Source organism: Cebus imitator, unplaced genomic scaffold, assembly GCF_001604975.1.
Source record: "Cebus imitator isolate Cc_AM_T3 unplaced genomic scaffold, Cebus_imitator-1.0 Scaffold299, whole genome shotgun sequence".
Classification (NCBI taxonomy): domain Eukaryota; kingdom Metazoa; phylum Chordata; class Mammalia; order Primates; family Cebidae; genus Cebus; species Cebus imitator.
The window spans coordinates 2,576,061-2,593,513 of NW_016107614.1; the positions used below are offsets into that span (position 1 = coordinate 2,576,061).

General features: G+C 43.1%; 2 protein-coding genes across 3 annotated transcripts in view; one reads left to right on the forward strand and one right to left on the reverse strand.

The window, feature by feature from the left end:
* Positions 1-17,453, forward strand: part of BLNK (B cell linker) — a 70,161-nt gene that overhangs the window by 42,119 nt on the left and 10,589 nt on the right. For both annotated transcript variants that reach the window (XM_017502832.2, XM_037729369.1), the window contains exons 7-13: positions 3,654-3,735; positions 4,940-5,011; positions 10,319-10,388; positions 12,297-12,321; positions 13,122-13,164; positions 15,886-15,970; positions 16,726-16,757. In XM_017502832.2, the coding sequence (XP_017358321.1) occupies positions 3,654-3,735; positions 4,940-5,011; positions 10,319-10,388; positions 12,297-12,321; positions 13,122-13,164; positions 15,886-15,970; positions 16,726-16,757 (409 nt within the window). The remainder of the gene's footprint in view (positions 1-3,653; positions 3,736-4,939; positions 5,012-10,318; positions 10,389-12,296; positions 12,322-13,121; positions 13,165-15,885; positions 15,971-16,725; positions 16,758-17,453) is intronic.
* ZNF518A (zinc finger protein 518A) overlaps positions 16,449-17,453 on the reverse strand; it is a 66,567-nt gene continuing 65,562 nt past the window's right edge. The window contains exon 6 of the transcript XR_001817620.2: positions 16,449-16,892. The gene's annotated coding sequence lies outside the window, so the exon portion shown is untranslated. The remainder of the gene's footprint in view (positions 16,893-17,453) is intronic.

Genomic DNA, 17,453 nt, shown 5'->3' on the forward strand with positions numbered 1-17,453 from the left:
TGGAATACAAATGTCTCCATTCTAGAAATGTCGTTGAAGCGGCATCATGGTCTGGAGTAAACACCCAGGGTTCATCGTCTCGCACCAACCTTAATGATACGGACACGTGGGTGGGTTAAGGAACAGAAAGTTTAACAGACAGAAGAGAGAGGAGAGCATCTCTCTCTCTCTTGCAAGACAGTGGCATCTGAAAGGGAAAACTGGGCCTGCAGTGGACCGTAACAGATTTTATAGGCAGGCTTCAGAAGGTGATGTCTGATTCACATAAGGCTCACAGATTGGTTTGATCAAGTGTGACATTTACAGGGTAGGGAAGAGGCTGGTGGCTCTACCTGAATCTTAATATGCAAATGAGTTTTCTACTTGGCCAGTGCCATCTTGTCTGCTCCTTACTGTACACGTGGCTGGCAAAAAGAAGGGATGACAGCCACCATTTTGATCATGCCTAGTATAGGTCACATTTTCCTATTGGCACAACTGACAGCACTCACCCACGCAAGCTTCCAGCTTGCTTGCCTGTATCTGCAGCTTGATTTTACAGGCTGCTCTTGGTTAGAAAAGAAAACGATTTTTGGGCTGCCTTTTACTAACAGGAAAACCTTACCAAGGACAGCTTACCTTCACTATCTGCATAAGTAATGTTTTCTTAACTCTTATATCATCATCACTCTAAACAGGTCAGATCCTGAACACTTCAGATAAAAACATTTTCTGTAATCAAGCACTAGAACAAAACAAGTACAAAATTGAGAATACAGAGGAAAGAATAAATTTTGAAGTGGTTAAGTAGGGCTGGTTTAGGGCCTGGAGTTTTCAAATTCCCTATATCCATTCAGAGAACATTGCTGAGTGTCAATACCAATGTTCTGTGTTCAGACATAGGATACTTAAGGATTTTGTTGACTACAGGGTTTCAGAGGATGGGCATGTCTCCTGGGGGCTCAGCCTCACCTTTTATTGGAACTAACTCCTAGAAGAGAAGTTGGGTTCTAATAAACTATGTCACTCTGGCTACTAGCTAATCCAAAAAGGTGGACCCATGGAACCAAAAGGGTCCTGTGGGGATACTGCAGCCACTCAACATCCCATTATTCAAGGCTCTAAGTCAGTGTACCCCAGCCTTGGCTATTGGATTAGTCAATTTCAATTCAATTTAGTGAGGCATTTGACTGCTCAGGCACTGGAAACACAAATACAGAGAAGGAAGAGGCCCTGTCCTTCGGGAGTTCATAGTCTGACACCATGGGGCTGGAGACGAAGCAGAGATGAGGACCAGGCTCCCTGTACCACGGAGGAGCAAGTGCCCACCTCTGAATGGCAGAATCCAGGAGAACTTCCGATGATTCAGCAGTTAACTCCCTGACAGGTCATACATCTAGAAAAGAGCCAAGCACAGATTTCCTCCCAGGTCTGCTGATCCCAAAGCCTCACCTCCTTCAGCCAGATCATCTCTAAATATGACTACAGATTGAGATGTGGGAGTGGAATTGCCTGGTGCCTTTTGGCCAGGTGACAGGTAAAGAAAAAGATGAGAAATAGCAATTAAATGAAGAGAGGGTAGATTAGACAGAAAGAGGAGGGGGAGGATGGAAGGTACTAGAATGTCATAGATAAAAGTATGGGTGCTAAATTCTTGAACTGCTTGAGTTCAAATCCTGGATCTACCGCTTTTTATTTTATTTTATTTTATTTTTTTTGAGACAAGGTCTCATTCTGTTGCCAAGGCTAGAGTGCACTAGTGAGATCACGACTCACTGCAACCTCAGCTTCCTGGGCTCAAGCAACCTTCCCACCTCGGACTACAGGCAGACACCATCATGTTTGGCAAATTTTTCTATATTTAAAGACTGGGTTTCACCATGTTTCCCGGGCTGGTTTTGAACTCCGGGACTCTAGCTATCCACCTGCCTCAGCCTCACAAAGTGCTGGGATTACAGGCATGAGCCACTGTGCCTGTCTGGGTCTACCACTTTTAAACTTGACAACTTGAGCAAACTACTTAATATTTCTGTGCCTCAGCTTCTTCATCTTGAAATGGAACTAATAGTGGTACCTCACTAATTGTGTTGTTAGAAGGATTAAATGAGAAAACACATGTAAAGCACATAGAAGAACACCTGGTAATAAATTTTTGTTCTTGTCTCTCCCAGTACCCTTCTTGGCTGCCTACTAGGGCAGGTAAAAACCACTTTTGAGACCTGCTTGCCTCATTTGTGTCTTGTCAATATAAAATCCCTCCTTCCCTACATTTATGGTCACTTAATTATTGACAAAAGTGCTAAGACAATTTGATGGAGAAAGAATGTTTTTTAAACAAATGGTGCTAGGTAAATGGTGCTAGATTTATCCACAGGCAAAAGAATGAAATTGGATTTTTAATTTCATACCATAAACAAAAATTAACTGAAAAACGTATCATAGAACTAACTGTAAGAGCTAAGACTATAAAACTCTTAGAGGAAAACACAGGTATGAGTCTTTATAGCTTTGGGTTAGGCAATGGTTTCTTAGATATGACACTAAAAATACTTTCAGATGTGACACCCGAAAGTGCTTTTGGTACTTTTATAAGAAAAGTAGAGGCAATAAAAGAAGAAATAGATAAAACAGACTTCAAAATTTAAACATTTTGTGCCACCAACGATACCAATAAGAAAGTAAAAAAGCAACCTACAGAATGGAAGAAAAGTTTTGCAAATTGTAAATCGGATGAAGAATTTATAACTAGAATATGTAAATAACTCACAACTCAATAAAAAGATAATAACCCAATTAAAGATGGGCAAAGATTTGAATAGACATTTCTTGAAAGAATATACAAAAATTGACAATAAGTATATAAAAAGATACTCAACATCATTAGTCATCAGGGAAATGCAAATCAAAAGTATAATGAGATACCATTTTGCTCACACAAGGATGGCTGTAATGAAAAGGATGGTAACAAGTGTTGGTGAGGATATGGGGAAACTGGAGCCCTTATACATTTCTGGCATGAACGAAAAACGGTGCAGCCGCTTTGGAAAACAGTTTGGCAGTTTCTCCAACTGCTAAATGCAGAGCTACTGTATGACTCAACAATTTCACTTCTAGGATATTCCCAAGAGAAATGCACGTCTACACAAAAACTTGTACATGAATGGTCATGACAGTCTATTCATTACAGCCAAAAAGTGGAAAAAACTCAAATGCCCATCAACTGATGAATGGATAAACAAATGTGGCATACTCATAAAATAGAATATTATTTGACTATAAAAAAGACTGGAGTTGTGATACATACTATACCACAGGAAAACCTTGAAAACATTAGACTAAGTGAAAGAAGTCTCAAAAGACTACAGACTGCATCATTCCATGTATATGCAATGTAGGTTTGTGGTTGACTAGGTCAAGGGAGAAACGGATGGGGAGTGACTAGTGGGTGCAAAGTTTCTTTCTGGGGTGATAAAAATGTATGAAAATTAGATCGTGGTGATGGTTGCATACTTCTGTGAATACACTAAAAGTCATCAAATTGTACAATTTACATAGTAGAATGTTATGGTATGTGAATCGCATCTCAATAATGCTTTTTTGAAAAATCACTCCCTCCTATACCGTCAACTATGTATGTACAGCATTCTCCTCATTCAGTTTTATATTTCTATTAGGCTGATTATGTGGTCCCCGTGGAAGATAATGATGAAAACTATATTCATCCCACAGAAAGCAGCTCACCTCCACCTGAAAAAGGTAAGAGTTTGTCGTTTTAAGCACCTGAAAATTTTTAGTAGCTGATTGGGCCGTCCAAGAGTATTTGGTAGTAAGCACTTAGAGGCTCAGAAATGAGTGCCCGGGCCTTTCTCCCCTGGGGCACAGTGTGTGCTTCTTTGCCTGGTTGGGCAGAGAGCATCAGTGACAATCCATCTCTGTGTTTCATAGCCCTTCCCTGGCTTCCCCTTCCTCTTCCATGATTTAATCCTCCCATCTCAAATTATAAAAGCACCTGTGTGGCTCTCTTCAGCTGCCCTTGCTTCAAATGGATTTCTCATAAAACCTAATACAACGTCGCAAGCCACTATGTTGGCCTTATAAACACTGCACCAGGAACAGTTTCTGCAGAGGAGTGAACAAGAAAGAGTGAAATATTCCCTGAGTCCTGGTTCTTTAAATTTAGTAATATGTTATGCCTACGAGAGACATTTCATCTGTAAACCCTTCGCAGCACAACAAATACTGTGACAAATGGATCACCTTAAAAAGCCAGTGCTACGTAAGATTAGGCGTGGAAACAGGGTATGTTTACTCTGCATGTAGTCACTGTGGAGAGTAGGATCCAGTACAACTGATGCTTCTTCAGGTAACAGTACTCTTCTAGTACTCTCAGCTCCATGGTAGCCGTATTCAGTTTTAGTCCACCATCATGCGGCGACCTCCCCCGTACTCCATACCTGTCACCAACAACTTCAAGGCCAGCCCGAATGTCCAAGCCATCCATTAACACAAAACAACAAATACACATTCCCTCCTTCCCAACCCCTCTTAAAAATAAATAAATAAAATCCAAGAGCAATGGTGTGTATTGCATGTGGTGGGGGTGGTGGGACTATTAATTGGGCCTCTCCAGTAAGGGGTTCGATATACTCTTGATGAAAAACAAAAACAATAAAACTCTTTTATCTCCTAGACCTCCCATTTGGCAAATAAAATTTCAAGTCATTATTCACGTTAACATGATCCCTATCATCAAATAATAATATATCAAATTATAGATCCATCATTGATATTTCCATTCTAAAGATGTTTCTTTTATTGGTTTGTGTGTCTAACAAGTGTGTCTCTCATTCTTTGCAAATTCTCTGGGCTGATCATCATTTTTCCCTGAGTTTGAATTTCCCTAAGTGGCATGTATTGTAATGGTTATATATATAAATATATATATATTTGTGTGTTTAAGCTCCCATGGTGAATAGATCAACCAAGCCAAATAACTCTTCAGTGCCCGCCTCTCCTCTGGGAACAGCTTCAGGTAAAGTGTATGTGTGATTTTGTTTGGTTTTATGTCTATTCCAAATAAGAAAAATTACTCAGATCAACTATGAAAAAATAATCACTTGTATTTCCTTGTCTTCATAATGGGAACAGAAGACCAGTCATCATCCTCATGCACTGTCTGGTGGCACGTGTGTGGAAGGACCATTTCCCAGGCCCTTTGGCATCTGCTAGACCAAGTTCTGGTTTTCATCTACCTTCCTGCACACATTGCTGGCTTCTCTGTCTCCCCTCCCCTGACTGAGAGGGTCCCAGAGTTTAGCCCTCAGCCGTCAGCCCTCAGTTCTTTCAGAACTTCATGGTGCTTACAAGCTTGGTTTTGAGCCAGACAGACCTGGGTTGGAACTCCAGTGTGCCCCGTTACCAGGTTTGCCACCCTGGGCTTGTACTTTGCCTCTCCAAGCATCAGATTTTCTTGTCGGTAAATGGAGCTCATATCGCCTACTCTGTGACAGGAGAATTCCACAAATGTGAATACGAAACTCTTAATGAGTGCCTGGCACAGAGGAGTGCTGAGGAGAAAGAATGATTTTTCACTTCTCTGGGGTTCATTGATTATTTGGCCTCACGTCCCAAGTCCACACTGGTAACTCCCTGGCATCCAACCCTGGCCTGACTTCCCTTCTGAACACCTCGGCACTCCGGTGCAGGACTCTAAGCTTGCTCTTCCCTCCCCTGCGGGCACCCCTGTTTCTCAATGCATACAGCCTCCAGGCTACATGCTCCAAATCCTGCCTTTGTTCTCCTGAATTTGCTGTTCCATTTTAGCTGTGACCACCTAGTCCGGGCTTTCTTCACTTTGCCAGCTCGCACCTTCTCCTCTGTGGCAGTCCACCAGCCACATCCCTGCCTCTCGGCGCTCTCTTCAGTGACAAGGACTGAGCCGCTGAACTCCTCCAGATGTTACCAGTTTCATCTCACCACAAAGCTAGTTTTTGCCACATCACCCCTACCCCCAAGCCACGAATGTCCAGTGGTCCCTGGTTGCTCCTATAGGCTTTGGCAACCCCCAAGGCTGAGCCCAGGATACTGAGGGGTGCCCATGATCCCCATTAACAGCACAGAGAGGTATAGGAGCCGCCTCTCCAGCATTCTCACGGGCATTTTTCTCCCTCTCTCCCTTTGCCCATCTCCCCTATGCACACACACACACACACACACACACACACACACACATTCATACACACACACTCTCTTCTCTCACAGAGCTGAACACAAGTCATTGAGAGGCTGAGCTCTGCTTCCAGAGACAAGCTCCTTGATAGAAAATGAAAGAAGAGTAGAGTATTTTAGAAATCTTTTCCTGCACTAATTTCTTGTGAAATTATCACTTTCTTCACAAGTTCTCATCTTACTTATCCTCTCCCTCAGAACCCACAAGTGCTTTATATGTGGGGAGTGGAGCTGAGAGCCAGCTTCGCCAGCTCATCTTATCCTCCAGAGAGACAAAGGTCAACATGCCAATCTAAAACATCGTGACCAGATTGCTTAGGTCCCAGCTGAAACGGAGACTCCTAACTCCTGATAACTCAGGACAAGGGCTATTGTTACTGGAGCAGAAAACCTTTAACAAATAAATAAATGAAGGCCTCAACCCTCCTTTAGAAAAATAGATTACTAATATCTGGTGTTTGCATCTTACAAAGCTCTGCTTGCCTTACAAGGACCTCCTCTTCCTAAAACACATCCAATACTCCAATCAGCCTGTATTTCATGGGTTCTGCTTTTTGGTCTTTGTGTTCTCACTTTTATGACACCAAATCCTACCCATCTTTCAAGACCCAGCTTGAGGCATCCACCTCCAGGAAGCCTCCTTTGGTTTCTGTAGCCCTCAGAGAGCTCTCTTTGCAGGAAGTCTCTTCCCCTTTACACTTAACCCATACTTATTCCCTAATTCCTTTACATCTCAGTTTAATCTTCCTAAGTACATTGCAAGCTCCTTGAAGACCCTGCCTTCGATGTCATTGCTCAGGCTTTACCTGGCCCCACACTGGGACAGATCCCTGTAGTGCCCTGCACATGCCCTGAGATTTCTGTCTTTCTTTGCTCATAGCTAGGTTTCCAGGGCCTAGCCCAGAATCTGGCTTGGGGGAGGTGCCAAGATAGTGGATGGGTCAGTTGGTTGAGAGGGTGAATGAGTCCTCAAATACTGGTTGTATTAAATATTTAAAGAATCGCCAAGGGGTCTTTAGCCCATTGGATTTATTACTCATAAGTTTGCTATTAACCTAGTATGGCTATATTTTAATACTAGAGACATCAGATGAAGAAAGCAAATCTAAACAAGAAAATAGTGTCCTGGTTATGTGATTTGCACATACAGCTGGGACCACCTACAGCAGTGGGGAATAAGTAAAATTGAAGGGACAATCCTAAACAGGCCAAGTGAGTTTCCAAGTGAGCAAACAGTGGAAACTTCAGAGATGATTTTTACAAAAGAAATGATCAGACTGTGTCTTTGAATAACCATCCATTCCCCTTTAAAGGCTTCAGATAGTCCCCCAATGGTCATCACAAAATTGTCCATCAGGTGCTAGTTGGTGTTTCTGTCAAAGCACCACACCAAGTCAATTTCCTCTGGTCAGTGTTGCTCTTGGTCCTTTGATAGCCAGTAAGGTGCCTGCCATGACATAGTAAATCTGGTGCAGTGACAGCCTCTGCCCTCCCCCTTGTGCTTCATACTGAGAAGCCAGTAGAATGGACTTAGCCCAGGCTCCAAAGTCAGAGGTTCAGGTCTTGGCTCTGACACTTGCTAGGTGCCAGAGTTTGAACAAGTGAAATCATCTCTGTTTCTTAGTTTCTTCCTCTGAAAAAATGGCACCTATGCCTAGGGGTATCATGAGTAGATATCATGAGAATTAAGTAACTCGGTATAGATGACTTACACCCATAAAATGCTAGTGCTCTCTTATTACTACTGTTATTATTCGAAAATCCCTTGTTCAACGGGCCTTGATCCATGACCATCCTGGCAGAGATTCTCAGGGAGCAATATTGTTTTGGGTGTCACTGGTCCATGAAATAGAGAAGTCATGCTCCATCCTTCCCTAGAACTCTGTCTTCCTGAGGCAAGACCATAGGCTTTCCGCCAGTGCTCATGCTGTCCTCTTGATCACCAGGAGTTATTCACAGGGAGGGAAAGGGAAAGGAAGGTATTGGCAGATTCTCGTAAAAATATGCAAGAAAAGCCAGGTGGAAGGTCTGACAGAGATAATACAGTGAGCCAAAGGAGCCCTTGGCATTTCAGAAGAGGGAGAACCCCTGGGAGGAAATTCAGACTTAGACCTTCTTTCTACTTCCTTATTTTTCAGACAAGATTTTGTTCCACTTCCCAGAGATCTTCCATCAGAATCTATGAGTAGCCAAGTGTACTTTAACAGTGTCAGTCTTAAGTATTCAGTTTGATACACTAGCTACTTAAACACAGTGAGACTCCTACCACACATTCAGGTGACATTTCCATTTATTGTCTTCATGTTGTCACAAGAAATGTAAGCATTCCAAATGCAGTCTCTTTTCCAAAATGTTTCAAAAACTCAGACCCAGTTCAGGTACCATGGAAGTCAGAGCTGTAATGAATTGGGCATTGCTTCCCAGGGTGCTGGCCGCCGTGTAGAATCCACAGCACCCACTCTTTGCTGTTGCTCCCACCCATGAGGGTTTAGGGAAAGAGTCAGTGGGCTCTGAGTAGAAGCCTGGGGGCCTCTGTCCAGTAACCTACATGATCTCTATTTCAATACTTTTTGAGGCCTTTTCTTTTTCTTGTTTGTGTTTGGATGAGATGATAGGGGAGTGCATGTAACTTCCCTGTTATAAATTCTGAGAGGGCAGAGGCCTACGTCTCCTTCTTCACCTCTTCCTCTGCCCCTAACACGGTGCCTTCATGTGTTTCACATGTACCAAGTCCTCAATAATCCTTGGTAATGGATCATTACTTCAGTGCATGCTTATCTGTGTTCCACCTCATAAACTAAGACATTCAGACTGAGGGCAGCAGGTCCAGCCTGTACATGCAGAGTATTCCCTATAAGTCCATTAGGAATTGTAGGCTGGGCACAGTGGCTCATGCCTATAATCCCAGCACTTTGGGAGGCCAAGGCAGGTGGATCGCTTGAGTCCAGGAGTTCAAGATCAGCCTGGGCAACATGAAGAAATCCCGTATCAACAAAAAAATTAGCCAGATGTGGTGGTATGCACCTGTAGACCCAGCTATTCAGGAGGCTGAGTGGGGAGGATCATTTGAATCCAGGAGTTTGAAGCCTCCAGTAAGCTGTGATCATCCCACTGCACTCCAGTCTGGGTGACAGAACGAGACCCTGTATCAAAAAGAAAGAAAGAAATTGTGGACTTATACATGTAGTAAGTTCTTAACAAAATACTTATTCAGTTCAGTTGAATTAATGAAGATCCGCCTTGGTCTCACTGAGCAATGGTGTTCAAGAAGGTGAGCATATTTGGCTGAGGCAGCTAGGGGATGCTGAGGGGACTGGCTTGGCTCTGATCTCTTCCCGCTGGCCCTGCCCTCTGTCCCACAGTAAAGACCCATCTGCCTCTCTCTCACTGCCTCCCTCCTAAGGATTATCTGGCTTCTATCTTCAGGAACAGGAAGGGAGGCTGGGTGCAGGGGACAAGACCCTTCAGGTCCCTCCATGACTTGAGAAGATGAGGTTTGGACAGCAGCCTGCACTTGTCTCAATTTGTCTATTAAGGAAAATCTGTGGGCAAAGGCCCTGAGAACTCAGAGACGAATGAGTAAATATCCTCCAAATGTGAAGTTAGAGGCATTTTCTATATTTAAATGTGCTTATAAAGGAGCAGTGTCTGAGGTCCGTGTCAGGAGTGAAGGGTTGTATCCTCTGTCTCTGGGCTTCTCTGCCATGCACATTTGTGCAGTGTGCACAGATGCAGGTGTGAACTGTTGGCTCCCTCCTGAAGGACCTCTGTAGGGGTCCTCATTGGGCCCTCAGAAGCAGTGGGCTCAGGACTTGCCCCATGGGGCAGGGGTTGGGAGGATGGGTAAGGAGAAGGTCCTTTAGGAATGGTAAGGTGGAGTCCCTAATCCACATCCCAGCTCTGAGCTTATAAACTGACATTTTGTAAATGTATCATCTCCTTTGCCCACAAGTTTTCCTTAATAGCTTCAATATAACTATATGTATGTGCTTAAGTGAAAGCAACATAATATGTGTGAATATTTCTGAGCCTGCCAGAAAGGCCAGCCTCACTGTGACCATAAGCCCCTGGTTCAGGACTTGGGGACTGAGCAGTGTATATGTTTGTGCAGGTCGAAACAGTGGGGCCTGGGAAACCAAGTCACCTTTACCAGCTGCACCATCCCCGTTGCCACGGGTAGGGTAAGTACCTGTTGCAGGAAGCAGCTATTGAGATCTAGGGAGTGGGGATAGGATACCCCAGTGCCCTGTTGACTTCATTAGAAGGTCTCCACCCCATGGCAGGCTGCAACTTGGACCAAGAGTAAGGAACCCTGCTAATATCAAATGAGCCAGGCATGGTGGCTCACACCTATAATCCCAACACTTTGGGAGGCTGAGGCAGGCAGAGCACTGAGGCCAGGAGTTCAAAACCAGCCTGGCCAATATGGCGAAACCCCATCTCTACTAAAAATACAAAAATTAACCAGGCATGGTAGTGCACACCTGCAATCCCAGCTACTTGGGAGGCTGAGGCAGGAGGATCACTGGAACCTGGGAGGTGGAGGTTACAGTGAGCTGAAATGGCACGACTGCCCTGACCAAGACTCCATCATAAATAAATAAATAAATAAATAAATCTAAGAGTATTTCCTCCTGAGAAATTTTAGTTAAATATTGAGTTCATTAACTTATAGTGTTCCACAAGATACCCCAACTTTCAGAAGTTCCAGCACCTGATTCATTTTCCGAGCCTCTAGCAGGTTTCTGTAAATAAATGTGTAGATACATTCTACCACACGCGGCTCATAACAGGGCGCTCCATCAAAGCCATACCACTGAGGTTCCTCTCTAAAGTGACGATCATTCTTTCTTATCGAATTTAGAAGGGCTTTGTAAAAGGTCAGGTGAGGATTGTAATTGTGTTAATATTACAAACATCACCCTGTAAAATTATGCTGTTTGAAAAGTATGTTACAGTATGTTATTTGAAAGCAAATTTAAATACGTCTGAAGCTGGCCTGCATGGCTCTAATCTTATTTCTGCCTCCGTGTAAACCAAAGAAAGCCTAAATGTCGAAGGTTTATTAACCAAGACTCTGCACACATCTCTCTTAGTTCAGGTGCATCACTCTGGGCAAGTGACTTCGTCTCTCTGAGCCTCAGTTTCCTCATCTTAAAATGTCACTTTAAGGTTTAAATAACATGTGAAGAGCCTAATCCAGTGCCAGGCATCTTACAGGTGCTCAGGAATTGTTAGTGTTCTTCCCCCCCACTTTAGCTCTCAGCCAAAAACAAAGCAAGAGAGAGAGAGAAAGAGAGAGAGAGACATGGTGAGGGTTTTTAAATTAAGAAATTTAAAACACAGAAAAGGAGCATAAAACCTTACCAACTGTAGTCTCTATTGGAATCTTGAGTTCATTGACTTACAGTGTTCCACAAGACACCCCAACTTTCAGAGGCTTCAGCATCTGAATCATTTTGAACTAGAATGTTAGTGCAGGTAAGCACCTTCAGGACCACAAATCAGGGGTTTTCACTTGTTTTGGTCTGGGATCTCTCTGAATGAAAGCCTGCACAGAAGACCAGTGGAGAATAGTCCCTAGAGGCAGGGAGGAAGCTGGAGCAGGCAAGTGCACTACAACCTCACCTGCTGGACTGCCCTCCGCCCTAGGCAGTAACCCCCACAGGGAGCTGTTTCGGAAGAGGGGAGCACCACAGAAACACTGAAAACACTGATCTGGTCCTCAATTGACAGGTGAGGAATCTAAAGCTCGGCCTTGCCTCACAGCCAAGAGAAAAAGGCCCAAGGTCACCCACCGAGTAATTAGTAGAACTGGTGCAAGAGTGCAGTTCTGCCAATTCCCTGGCAACTGGTGCCCTACTTTATCCCCAGTTGACCTCTTCCCCATCTGTCAGCAGACTCCGTCTGAGCCTAGGAGGATCATAACTAAATCTCACTTCCATCCCTCTCCACCCTGCAAGGGTAGTCTTCTACACACTCGTATTGCTTTCATAACTCTAGCTTACATTTCAGACTAAAATAATGGTAAGTAGCTCCATTTTGTCTTCGTTATCTTTTAACAAAGCTCATCTCTTTTTATTCCCCAGGAAAAAACTGACACCACTGAAGACAGTAAGTTAATTTTGCATTTAAAAAGTGCTTCATCTTTACTGCAGTGTTTATTCTTATCCATTTATTTAAAGTTGAAAATGCTCCCAGCTATGGTGAACACGGCAATCTTAGCAACTGAAGTTGCTGCCCAAGCTGTCCAAGAGAAGCTTTGAATCCTCAGGTAGCCGGGGAGGATGCTGCATAGGGGGAGCTCATCCTCACTTGACCCCAGTAGCTTCACTGAGTGTGCGCAGCAGATCAGAGGGGCAGCCAGGCTCCCTGCCCTCTGCACGGGAAGCCCCTGTGTCTACCCCCACCGCAGCTAATGGTAGACCATTGCGTATCAAGCACATGTAGGCTCACTAAACTCAGATTTTGGCCAGAGCATGGTGAACCTGGGCCACATCACTTTGTAAGGAAGCCCACCTGGACCTTGTACCTACTGTGAAGCCTGACATTTCCTGTCATTCAGCAAACACACAGAAGGTGGGTCCATGAGACGAAAGCAGATACCAGATGCCTGCCGCATAAGGGCTACTGTGTGGCAAACTGTTTGCAGGTCATGGTATCCATCAACCCTGTTGACAAAGCAAGGAGGTTTCTGCACCACAGCAACTTTGCTCCTTCATATGACACTTCCGGCTACTTGTTGCTTAATGCAAAGGTTGGGCGAGGGACTGTGGGTTTGTAATTGTTGTGATCGAAAGAATAGCAATGCATCAAAGTTCTCCCCAAATATTTATTTTAATAATATTGCTCTGATGTTTATTTCCGCATTCTGCTATGTTAAAAATTCTTGCCTTTTTTTTTCTTTTACATAGACTCCAGTTGCCTCTCAACAGAATGCTTCAAGGGTTTGTGAAGGTAAAATCTATTATTTCGGAGGATGAGCACGTCCTCTAAAAATTATTTTAATTAAGGAGTTGTATATACACATTTATTACATTATTTTGGGGGCAACTGTAAACATGAAACTCAATTTTCTAAACAAAATGTTTTTGCAATGAGCAGTGAATAGCAAAACTAGCTCAGAACCTTAGCGTCTTTAGAGTAGGCTACAGAATACACGCAAAATCCTGCCTGTTGGCAGACAGGTATGACTTGCCAGGAAATAGTGCTAGGATCTTACATAGATGTGAAAACTAATGTAGAGCCATTCACATGTGGTAGAGCTAATAGCTTAGTTAACGTAACAAAGATTTAAAAACTGTTTATTTGAACAAGTTTTTTTGCTAAGTTTCTTTTTGTTTGTTTGTTTGTTTTTGTTTTTTGAAACAGAGTATTGCTCTGTCACACAGGCTGGAGTGCAGTGGCATAATCTTGGCTCACTGCAACCTCCACCTCCCGGGTTCAAGCAAGTCTCCTGCCTCAGTCTCCCACGTAGCTGGGACTACAGGTGTGTGCCACCATGCCCGGCTAATTTTTGCATTTTTGGTAGAGGCGGGGTTTCGCCATATTGGCCAGGCTGGTCTCGAACTCCTGACCTCATGATCTGCCCACCTCAGCCTCCCAAAGTGCTGGGATTACAGGTGTGAGCCACTGCGCCTGGCTGCTTTTGCTAAGTTTTCAAGATAATGTTTCCAAAGTTCAAATGTCTGTCTTCTTAGTATATATTCAATTGCTTTTCTTCCTTGTTTTGTTTTTTTGTTGTTGTTGTTGTTAGGGTCTCACTCTGTCTCCCAGACTAGAGTGCAGTGGTACACAGTTATAGCTCACTGCAGCCTCAAAGTCCTGGGCTCAAGCTGTCTTTCTGCCTCAGCCTCCTGAGTAAGCTAGAATTCCTTCCTTTGTCATCACTCAAAAATCCTACATATGTTTTTAGAGCTTTGCCATGTTAAAAAAATTTTTTTTGTTTGGAAATTATTGGAAAAAAATAGAAGAATCATCTATAATATTAATACTTAAAACTTTATATAGAAGTTCATGCCCTGCACCAGTTTAATTCCATACTTGAAGATACCCAAGGTTAAGAACGTAGTGAGTATTCTCCCCCTTCCCTAAGTTGATGTGTGTGTATCTACATAAAGCACTCTCATTTCTCTGATGATAGACAGTACATCTTTTCTGAGTGTGCACTACAACTCACCTCTCTGCTTTAATGATGTCATTAGGCTTTTTCATCCCGTCTCCCACATCTTGCTTCCCCAGGCTGTTTCTGAGGCATCACCCCTTTTCTGCCATATTGCTTTCTTCTGCCTTCCCTTTGAGGCTTTTGCCTTTTCTGTCCTTCCAGTCCTTGCAGCTTCTCAGACCTGCTGAGTCCGGGTCGTGGAGTAACCTCAGGGGCTCTGAGCTTCTGTAGGAAGTAAGTACAACCCTGTGCAGACTTCATGGCTACAGGAGCCTCCAAAACCCAGGAGAAAAGGGGGACTCATGGCCCGTCCCCTGATGCTTAGGTGTCCTCATTCTCAAAGGCCCCCCAGTTACAAAAGAGCCTGGCAGCCTCCTTTTTATTTGTTTCAGAGCATAGGCAATTGCCATCCAAATGCAAAGTGAGGGAGTGGCCTCTTTTAGCCTGTGAAGGAATCCTTGAGGATAGTGGAGGCAAAGTAGGTGTGGTCAAAGTTTATAGGCTGGCAAGACCTAAGGTGTTTGTTGTTTCTCCTTCTGAAATTACCAAGTTTTAAAGTCATGAGCAAAACATCTAACACAGGTTTGAAGTAACTTTCCACAAATTCAAAATACAATCTTCAGAGGTTTAAGGTTTCCAAGCTTTACTGCACCACTGAATGGTAAGAAACCCTGACGTCTTTCTTACCATTTATTTGAATCTTTGGGTTCTTACTACTTTTATTTCTTTTGGGTTCCTGTAGTTCTCAGCTTTTCTTCCATGCAGAGGCTCACACATGGACATACCAAGATTTTAACACACCCCTCCCCCCAAGGACAAATTTGAGGGAGAGTTAAGTATTAAAATAATTTGCGATCACATTTATTAATGGTTCAGGAGTAGAGCTCACTATGCGCTTCAACATAAATGTCTTACACTTCAGGTTTATGCCCATTTCCCACCCTTTCCTCTTCTGCTCAGGAAAACACAGTGAAATGCAAGTGAGATTAACATTATTATAGGGATAACCTTGAATTTGATCCAATTAACTTTGCAAAAAGAGATCATTTACGAACTCAGTAGTGTGCCTCTTATCAGTCATACGCTGCTTGAACCACGTCTTATGACTAATAAGACTCACCAGGGTGTTGTCTCCACCTGTGTGGAGGCCACATGGAAAGTAAAGGGTGAGCTGTTTAGAGGGTTGCTAAAATGTTCTCATCTTCTGGCTTCCACCTATACTCATGCACTTAAAAGTTTCAGGGCCCACGGGTTCAGTCTCTACGTACGTTGCCAGTGGATGAACGCAGAGGCAGTAGGATGTACTTGTAACACTGCTGGGAGGAAGTCCTGGTCCTAATAGCACAACCGCATCAGCGGACTGGCAAGTGCACGGATCCATGGCATCCCAGTAAAAGACGTGTTCCTGGGAAGACTTCTGATCAAATTTTGTTCTTCTCGGCTGATGTTGCTGGGTTTTGGGATGAGGACAGACATTTCGCTCTAATCCTAATGTGATAATTTTCCTGATCTAGAAAAACCTATACCTGCTGAACGCCACCGAGGGTCAAGTCATAGACAAGAAGCTGTGCAGTCACCAGTGTTTCCTCCTGCCCAGAAGTAAGAATCCTTTCCTTTAAAGATCAGTTTCCTCTTGTTGCAGGAGTTAACATGTGCATTGTTTCACTGCACAGTGACACTGATTTGTAGTGCTAGGTAAAGATCCAACATTTCATTGTTTTGCCATTGCATGTTAAAAAGTGTTAAGCAACTCTAAAATAACTATATAGAGTTGCAGAGACCTACTAATTGGGTTAATTATTGAACTTGACTAAAATACTTTAGTCAAGATTTCCTCCTTTTTCAAAACAGGAAGAGTCTTACCTATCTTTTTTTTTTTTTTTTTTTTTTTTTTTTTTTGAGACGAAGTCTCACTGTCACACAGGCTGGAGTACAGTGGCAAGATCTCGGCTCACTGTAACTTCTGCCTCCCGGGTTCAAGCAATTCTACTGCCTCAGTCTCCGGAATATCTGGGACTACAGGCGCACAACACCACACGGGGCTAATTTTTTGTACTTTTAATAGATACAGCATTTCGCCATGTTAGCCAGGATGGTCTCAATCTCCTGACTTCATGATCTGCCCTCCTCGGCCTCCCAAAGTGTGGGGACCACAGGCATGAGCCACTGCACCCAGTCGAGTCTTACTTGTCTTTAAGGTTCTGATGCCTCTTCTATCTCGAGATATATTTTATTGGCCATTTGTACTGATTTCTTTGTGATGTGCCCATTCATGGCATCAACAGTGTAAACAAAAAGTCAATCCTACTTACATTGTGCTTTGTCCTTTAATTATCTGAAATTCTTCCTTGCAGACAAATCCATCAAAAACCCGTACCTCTGCCAAGTAAGTACAACGAAGTCATGTACTGTGTCAGAGTGGTCGAGGCTGGAGCTTAGAGTCTGACAGGCCTATGTGCTAACACAGCACTGTTGCTTGCAGCTGCATTCTCCTGGCATCTTCTCCCGCTTGCTTCCTTACCTGTAAAATGGGGCCAAGAATGTTTATTTCACAGAGTTGCTTTGAAAAGTAAATATATTTGAGGCAATTTTTACTTTTTTTTAGTAGCGATTTAATATTTTACTGGTCATGCATCCTTTTTTAACTTTTTTTTTTTTTTTTGCAAAAACAATACAGCTGTTTTCAAAATAATAAGATTAAGCAAAACAACATATGCAGAACACTAGGTATAGTGCTTGGCTCTAAACAAATAATACTCATTTAACCTACGTCTAAAATGCATTTTAAAGGTCACAAAATATTTCTACAAAAGGTACCCTAAAAAGAGGATGTGGCAAATACCTGGATAATTTTCCCAAGGCAAACATCACCCTAAAAATGTAGGAATTGGATAATTCAATAATATCCAAGGCTCACAGAAAGTAACTGCTCAAACCTTAATTTGCCTTCAACTCAATGTGGGAAAGACAGAAGAAAAAACTCTGCCTTAAGTAGGTAATTTGGGATATATTCCAAAATAATCGAGCTTAAATCCATTTAAATAAACAGTAATTGTCCACATGCAAAAAATTTATATGCATT